Source organism: Morone saxatilis, unplaced genomic scaffold, assembly GCF_004916995.1.
Source record: "Morone saxatilis isolate NCDOM2014 unplaced genomic scaffold, NCSU_SB_2.0 Contig14, whole genome shotgun sequence".
NCBI lineage: Eukaryota > Metazoa > Chordata > Actinopteri > Moronidae > Morone > Morone saxatilis.
In genome coordinates, this window is record NW_023339696.1 from 1,541,595 (window position 1) to 1,550,948 (window position 9,354).

The window sequence follows — 9,354 nt, forward strand, 5'->3', positions numbered from 1 at the left end:
GCTTCGCAACATATAGCCCCAAATCAGGGAGCAGAAAGAGAGGTTTTTCACACTGGAACTCATAACACCCATGACCCACCAGGATCATTTAATCATAGGTGGGATTTTAACTGATGTAACTTTACTGTGGAATGGACAATGAGGAACCCCACCCCAGTCCTCTAAAAGGCCTAAACCGATCATCACCAGCTGACCTGTTAGACACATGGAGGGTCAAACATCCACAATCCCCCAAATACATAGGTAGGGTCAGTAATAACAGGGGGTGGCAGCGAGACTGGACAGGATCTACATATCTCACAGCTCAGTTCCAGATTAATTCACGTAACATAATCTAGTTGGCTCTTCCTGACCCATTTCATCATCACAGAGTTATCATTCACCAGCTGCAAGGGTTAAATCCTACCTGGTTTTTAATAACAAAGCTTCTTCAAGATAAAAAAATTAAATCGTTTCAGTTGGGTGGTGTTATGTTAAACAGAGGAACCACAAGCAGACACAGACTCGGTTGGTTAGGACAGAGGGCTGACTGATACAGGTTTTTAGGGTGATACAAAAGTGGGATTATCTTCATGACTGGGGAAGCTGAGTTTGACAGCTGAGTAATAATTCTTTCAATCTGAAAGGGCCAATGTAACGAAGAGAGAGTTTTCTAGACTCTTTATTAAGGGATTTCTCGGAGGGAAGCCAAACCTTCTGACTGGTTGTTGGCTGGAGCAGGATTCCGCCGACGATTAGGATTTGACGGTTGCGGTGTCTGAGTGAACGGCAGGCCCTGAGTGGAGCATCTCCCAGATCTGCTGCATAAACCCTCTATATATACATCAACTACCCATCCAACATTTTCATTTACCACAATATTTTCTTCATTCAGTGGAGGAGCCAAGAGAATGAGAATAGAAGAAAAGAGAAGGAAATTAGAACAGAGTGACCAGGAGTAGACCAACCCCATACTGCTATGTTATTCCATACAGAGTATTGAAGACTACATTTACTTAGCACTGGATCTCAGATTTTCAGATTTTGTATGGCAGGGATTCAAATGTAGCAGATTTGTCAACTAAACATTAATTCTGTGAACTCAGACCATTTCTACATCTTTTTAGGAGGCAGGAGTGACAATGAGTCATCCTCAATATTTGATGTGTTCTGGTTTCAGAACAATGAAGACAGCTGGAAAACAGTTCATTTTATCATGTTTTTCCCAAATGACAAACACATTTTTAGGCATTCTATTAACTCAACTGGATTGAAAAATAGTGCATACAGTTGCGGTAAATGGGAAAAAATCTCCTAATGTCTACAGACGTCCCTAGGTTTGGGCTAACCCCTGAATGACCCGGGGTCAGGCATTAATCCAAAAACATTAACTGTCAAATTGTATTTTGCCCGATATCACTCAGCAGAAGTAGGATGTGTGAAATCAGTGTGTGCTGCTTTGCTTACCGATCTGATGCAGGTTCGTGGCGATGAACGCGATGCGTCTTAAGCGCCAGGGCATCACGCACATCCTGAACGCCGCAGAGGGAAACTCCTTCATGCACGTCAACACCAACGCTGAGTTCTACGCCGGTACGGGCATCATCTACCACGGCGTGCCGGCCAGCGACACCGACCACTTTGACATCAGCGTCTACTTTGAAGAGGCAGCAGACTTTATCGAGAAGGCACTGGCATACAAGAATGGAAAAGGTCAGAGGATAACGCAGCTGGGATTAACTGAAGTTGAAATCCTGTTTGTCTGTGGCTGCTTGATATTTAAAAAACGTATTAAATTAAACTGATCTGATGAATACACCAACTATGAGTCCGTTTTTTAGAACTCATAGAAAATGAACTGCTGATGGTGGTGAGACAGCTACTTTGAATATCAAATAAAACATAATAGACTGTACATACATACCATATGTAGAATTGGGAATGTTATATGTTCTGGGCTAGAGAAGCATTATTTTTAAATAATTATAATTAAAAGTCAATATTAAAACTATACTAATCAGTAATTATATATAAACAACAGATCACATGACTGTAATGTGAAATGGTTGACTCAAACACACAGATAATTATCACTCGAGTCTGCGGTTCCATTCAGCTGTATGGAACTTTTGAGCCTGTTGTAGCTCATTGCTTTGATTTTCCGGCCCTTAAACTCAGCTCAGCCTTGTTTCCAGCTCCAAGAGAAGCTATTCTCCATGGTAATCCCACTGTACACTACCTGCTCAGCACTAAACAGCAGACAGAGACAGGTAGCGACTAGCTGCTGAAGGTAGTGGAGTGTTTAGCAGCTAAAGAGCCAGAGTTAGCTAAAAGAGTAAAGTTTGGACTTACTTTTGAAAGGTGGCCAGAAACACAACTCCAACTGAATGCTAATGTTGCTCTGCTGGAATGTTCTGCTGGAATTGCAAATAGGCAAGTGTTTGCTCACACATTAGCCCTCACTCTACTAGGTGTTTTCACCTTGCTTGACTAAAGCTGACATAAATTAAACAGTGAAAAGCAAGATAAAGTAAACTGTAAAAGTAAACAGATAAAAAATGAATGAATTTTGGTTTGTTAGCTAACATGTTAGCCAAAACTTTACAAGGTGATGATATGCCAATATTTAGTTTATAGCTCTTTCCAGTGCCATTGAATTGGCAGCTTTAAATCAAATGTAACTCAAATGTAATATTTAAGATAGCACTGAGTTTGTTCAAACCTGAACAGTTGTAGGGCGCACTGATAGCTTAGGAAACTCAGGATTGGAACCAAATGCAAGACAGGACAGGCAGCAGGATGACTTCCATGATTTATTGTAGATAACTTACAGGCAGGTAAACAGATATAAGTCCAGGAAAGGCACAAGCCAAGATGGCAATACACGGACGAAATAACAGCCAGGGACAAAACCAACAAACAAGGTAAAAACAATCAGAAGTGTACCCCGGGGACAAAAACAAGATGACTGAATCCACAGGCGAGCGGAAGTATAATCAGTTACAATCAAAACTGGAGGGAAAACTGTCAAAGACAAAACCAAAACAGTGACATTCCCCTCTCTCTCTCCCCACTTCCCTCCCTGTATATGGCTGCGTCTGTATAATAAAGGCAAAAAAGCCCAGAAAATAAAAAAAAACGTCTTTTCTTCTGCAGGTAAAGTGTACGTTCACTGCAGGGAAGGCTACAGCCGCTCGCCTACCTTAGTCATAGCCTACCTGATGCTTCGCCAAAACATGGACGTCCACACCGCCCTGGCTATGGTGCGTCAGAAAAGAGAGATTGGACCCAACGATGGCTTCCTCCGGCAGCTCTGTCTGCTAAACCAGCGGCTGGCTGCAGAGGGAAAGTTCTGGAACAAATGAGGCAGACGAGGAAGACTGTCTGTGCGAGAGAACAAAAGTACTGTATGCACAATTGCACATCACTTTCTTTCACTTGTTCTACAGCTTTAACGAGCCGCAGAGCTGTGAGATGTTCTAGATGTGAGTATCGTGGATAATGAAAGGCTGACAGCACTGAGTGTATGTATAGTACAAAACACTACATACAGTATTTTCAACTAACACTGGTGATACCATATACTGATCATACAATGTAATGTGTAGAACCAGGTGCACTGCATTCACTGTATTCTGAATATTATATTTATCTTGGTTCAGGTCCACGTGACATTTAATAATCAGTAAGTGTATTTTTATGTCCTGTATAGTCTGATGTGTTTTCCTGCTGCTTACTACTCCAGAGAACAATATCAAAGTATGAAGGGAATGCTCATTTAAATACACTCACTGTGGGGAAGAAATGATGGTGTAACTGATGTGATGCTGTCATCGCCTTTTCTCATCCAGCCTCCATCTCTCTTCCCCCTCCTGGCATTGTGCCCTTTGTCTTAGCCTCACTCTTGCAGACACTGCCGATTCTCTCAGTCCCAGACACTCCCAGAGGGGATTTCAAGTGGACACTGTGATTTTTTAATGTTGAATCGATTGAACTTTCAGGGTACAGAAGGATGACATTAAAATCATTTTTGTCGTTTTAGAAAACTGCACCGTCTTCGACCTACAGTATATTGCACTCAAGTCTAGAAGCCTTCCTCAGAAGTTTGTCTCAGTCAGAAATGTGTCATGCTGTTATGGTGCTTTATAGGAATATTTTGACACTATTTCATACCGCAAGATTTCTACTAGTAAAATTGAGATGTTTTGATATTATCGGAACAGCAAGGAAAACAAGGAATAGTTTGGCATTTTAGAAATATATTCGATGCTTTCTTGCCCACAGTTAGATGAGAGGATTGCTACCACTCATGTCTGTGAGATGAATACGAAGCTAACGCCCGTAGATAGTTAGTTTAGCTTAGCACAAAGACTGGAAACGGGGAAAAGCTAGCCTGGCTCTGTCTAAAAGTAATAAAATCTGCTTGTGAAGCTAGTAACTAACATATTATATCTCATGGGTTTAATCCATCTAAAAACAAAATGTACTATAATGTATAAAACGTGTTGTTTTTACTGCGCATACGTAAATAAAAGTGTGAATTAGTGACCTTTACAGGTGCTGGTTACCTTTGGAGAGAGCCATGCTAGCTGTTTCTTGATGTTTCAAGTCTTTGTGCTTTTTGGGAAGTGATGTGTCTCACATTTTTACACTAAGCGGCTCTTGACAATTCATTCTGCACACATGCCCTGTCAGGTTGCTGAAGGTATTTGACCTAATGACTTAATGCCAAATGTTCCAGTGAGTGAAACCAAGCCACTAAAGTCTCTGATTGTAATTTAGACACTGCCAGAATGTGAGATACATTTGCCAGTAACTTGAACATTATTAGATAACCTCTCAGTCAACACCTTTTGCACATTAGTGTGTGTACATGTGTGTGTTTTTGTATAGTACAGTAGAGTAGAATAGAGTTTAAGCAGTTTTATATTGTACAGCAGCATGCTTTGTAATATACATGTGTTGTTTATATTCCTCTTATAGCACAGCAGCTATGTATCTATGTATATTTATTAAGTCATAGTGTGCATTATTGAGTGTGCATTATCTATCATAGTGTGCATTATTGAGCCTGTAACTTGTGAATCATCATGTGCATTACTGAGTAGGATGTGATGTAATTGGTCATGTCAGTAGGCTTTCATTGAGTCTCACAGATTATGACACTGCTTATATGAAGTGCACTTTATCTAATGACACTTGTGATTGTTGTTGCTCTCTTTTCATACATTCAGATGTATATAATAAATTTAAGATGACATGGCTGATTTTCTTTGAGTCTTACAACAAAATATTGATGACTGAGGTGACATTCAGCACATACTAACTTCCAGACAAACTAAATTGATTGTTGACTGCAGTCATATTGTCATGTCTGATATTATTTCACTTAACAGTAGTTTACTTCTGTAACTCTGAAGATGTAACACGAAACTGAAGTACAAAGGCACAGAACAGTAAAAAAAGAATTGAGAAAAAGCTGACTGGGTATACTGTAATAGATGGTGTAATATCTTCATTTAATGTATTTTAATCATTTTACAACAAAAATTGACAGACCTTTAGAAAAAGTTGAGGGAATATAAGGTAAAAATACAGCAGCCTATCAACAAACAAACTCCATTATTTCCGTTAATTATTAAATTAACCATTTGGTAGTAATTAAAAAGTCAACTAAAGTCAAAAGCTGAGATGGCAGTGGACTTTAATAGCATTGAGCAGTTTTTATTTCCCTTGGCTGGATTCATCTGCTGCCTTAGGGATATCAAATTAAATTACTCAGATATTTATCAGAATAAAATGTATTGAACAACAGATAACAACTAGGTTGGAAAGCTCAATGTAGCTTTAGTCAAGGCTAGCTGTCACCAGCTAGCTTGAACTGGATTTGGTATCTTACCTATGTAAATGGTTTTTAGCTTTGTTTTGTTGTAGCTGCACATTTAACATATTTTATACACAGTATACATTTCTATGGCATAAAATAATTATTCTGGTCTTAGATTCCAACCTTGATTCTCGTGTCTAGTATGGACTAAATACGTATGTACTGCATTTTGGCTTCATACAGTAGATAAGTGATTCCCAACCAGGGGGTACTTGTACCGCAGCGGGTAATTCTGCAGTTACCATGGGGTATATTCAGAAAGACTGAAGACAGCTCAATCCATTTGTGTACAGAGCAAGCAGTCAAGTGAATAAATGAGACGGACAGCTAATTATTAGCTGTATTTAAACTATTTACCTATAACTTCTTATAGTAATGCTTTAGTTCCTACCATTTCTATCTACAGAGGGAGCAAGTAGGTCCTATGGAAGCTATAAGACCTATCGAATAATTGGAAAATGTATTTGTAAAAAAACAAAACAAGAATAAGAAAAGATAACTTATATACTGTATATTTATAGTTAGTATTTATAGTTTACGTCTCCCTCATACAATGTAATGTTGTCCGTGTTTTTGTTTCGTGTTATTTTTTACAATGTTATATTTCATATTGATTGGCTTTTTTATCTTCTCTTTTTGTATCTCTGTTTATTATTAGTTAATATTGGTAGGTTAAAATGATAATTTTTCAGTGTTAAAATATGGAAATATTGTACAATGTAATGCAATGTTTGAACAACAAAAAAACAAAAGAAAGAAAGATTGTCACAGGTCACCAATTACAGACACTAGATGTCACTTAATCCTACACACTGGTCCTTTAAATGTTTAAATAGAAAGCTAAAAGTAATGGATACATTGTTAAAATTGCTAGCTGAAAGTATTAGGAAAAATCTCCAAAGACCTAAAGTAGTGGATCCAATACTGTAAATTGCTTTAAGTAATTAATGAAAGTTAGGTAATGGCTAAATGTCAAGTTTCTACCACTCCCAAGTGATAGCAGTACAAATGTCAACATGTCCAAACTGACCTTAACATTTACAGAAACTGTATTAAAAGAAAATATAACACCCAGTATACAATCAGTTCAAATGGACATGTTTGGAACATGTTGTTCCAAGGGGTACTTTAGTTCATCGGACAGGGCTGTGAGGGTACATTAGAGAAAAAGGTTAGAAACCACTGTTGCTGGTTAGTAATCAGTTTGTCCTGTAGAGGGAGCAGTAGGACCACTATAGTTGCACCAGTGGTCAGCTGGGTCACCAATTCAAACTGCATTAACATTTAGAATGATGCAACTTTACCTGAGTAGTTTCTACATTACACTTCATTTTTATATACGTTGGAACAAAGAATATACACATATAGGATTTAAAGGGGCAATCCAACCAATTTTACACATGAAGAGGAAGAGAGTAAACACTTACTTCTGTGACTTCTGTGGCTCTAAAACAGGGGTCTCAAACTCAGATTTGCTTGGGGCCACTGCTGGTATTGTCGTCTATCAGGTGGGCCACTTTAATGTTCAAGTATTACAAGAAAGCATTCTGAGAGTATTTCCACCACTATCAAGATTTTGATATCATCATTTAATATCATCTTAATAAAGCCGCACAACCTGCTCTCTTTTTATCAGCTGTTTGATGCATTTGCAGGCCCCTTGGACCTTTCCCATTATTTTGCACCAAACAAAATACATTTAAAAAAAATAGAATTATGTTATGTAATAATTTTTTTTTTATAGTAACTTGTGGGCCAGATTATATTATATTTTTTGACATCATGTTGTGGGCCAGATTAAAGGGATTCAGGGCCGGAAATGGTCCCCAGGCCCCTGCTCTAGCAGAAATTTGTCAGGTCTGATAACCCCCTCAATATCATCAGGGTTGTTCTCACTTGAGCCTGGAAAAGACAAGTTTATTACATAAAACCTGCGTAACAAACTTATGGCCATTTGTGAGGCAGGGTAAACCTAAAGAAACATGCTACTGAGTTGCATTATGGGAAGTGCAGGATCAAGTGTTTTAGAGCTTAACCCATACAAAGCTCAAAAGTCAGGATATAGCTCTCTGCTATGTGAGTTTCAACTTAATTTAACCCAGTTTGTGGAATCACAATACTAAATCACAGAAATACTAGGCAATTTTTATAAATATAGCTTTTTGTCATGTTTCCTAAACTTTTCATTATATCTTGACAGGAGTACAGAACACAGATAATATGTGAAAAAATCAGGTCACTCTGGTTCCTCCTAGTGCTCCTAATGGTAATTGCAAGAATCCACCGGGCCTGAAAAAAAACAACCAATCAGAGCTGAGAAAGATATGAAGATGCTTTGGGTTTGTGGCTTGAACATAGTTGATTGTTGAGTGTCATGTCCAGCATCAGTATTTGATGCCTGTGAATGAGATTCAACAATCAACGATCTTTCTTGGCTCTGATTGGCTGTCAGGATATAATGAATTTTAGGAAACATGACAAAGTTTTTTTTATAACATTTTTTATAAAAATTACCTACTGCAGTTTTAAAATTGTTAAGCTTTGTAATTTAACAGTTTTGATGATTTCACACAACAGATTTCTCTCTGGCCTTGTGTCTTTTTTTCTTGTTGGTTTAACCTGGGTGGGGCTGGGTCGGAGAAACATGATGTCACCAATCAGGATTTAACTACATCTGAATCAAAATGTCATGAGACTGTCTGCTCCTGTTGCCAGGCTACTGCCAATCAAATCAAAGCACACGCCCACGGCCCTGATAAAGTAGATTAGCTGAGTTCTTGACAATTAAAATATATTATTTAGCCATTAATATTTATTTTCTTAAAGAAATACTTCAGATTCAAAGCCATGTTTGCAGGGGCTTTAATTTTAATTAAGTAACACAATAATTTGTCAACACATCAAAAAGAAAGAGTTTTAGTATGGACCCCCAGGAAGCTAACAGGAATCCAATTTAAGAATAAAGAGTAACAATAATATCTAAATAAACTATTTTACATATAACATGATTTTAAAATGAGTTAAAGGAAAATATGAGTGAAACTATGATTATATTATATATATGATTACATAGTGTTAATTCAGTTGAGCAGAACTACAGCAGCAGTTCATCACATCTGTAACATTCATCACATTCATCTTATCGGCCTTTCTGTTACGCTGTATACATTAAATTTTCAAAATGATATCCATCACAGTGGATGTAGATGATTTTACCAAGAACATTTCACTTTAAGACTGCAGTCTTTGGAGTTGCCATGTATGCTAAAGCCATATAACCACTGTCTCTGATTTATAGAAGCACATTAATAATCTCTTTAAAAACTGTCAACATCCTCAACATGTAGACAGTTCAGCATCAAAACAAAACAAACATCACTCACTAGTACTCTTCCACCCCCTCTGCTTCCTTCTAAATCCCCATCATCCTGCCAATGGTCTTTTAATAGGCACCTCCTCCTGTCCTATTAAACGTGTGTGTGTGTGTG

General features: G+C 37.9%; 1 protein-coding gene across 1 annotated transcript; it reads left to right on the plus strand.

Annotated features, from left to right (window-relative positions):
• Positions 1 to 1,459: 1,459 nt before the first annotated feature.
• Positions 1,460 to 5,243, plus strand: LOC118323177 (dual specificity protein phosphatase 3-like; the record flags this gene model as incomplete). The annotated part of the gene is given in 2 exon segments (XM_035655109.1): positions 1,460 to 1,692; positions 3,136 to 5,243. Coding segments are annotated over 2 exon segments (442 nt in total), but the record flags the coding sequence as incomplete, so codon positions are not given.
• Between the last annotated feature and the right edge of the window lie 4,111 nt (positions 5,244 to 9,354).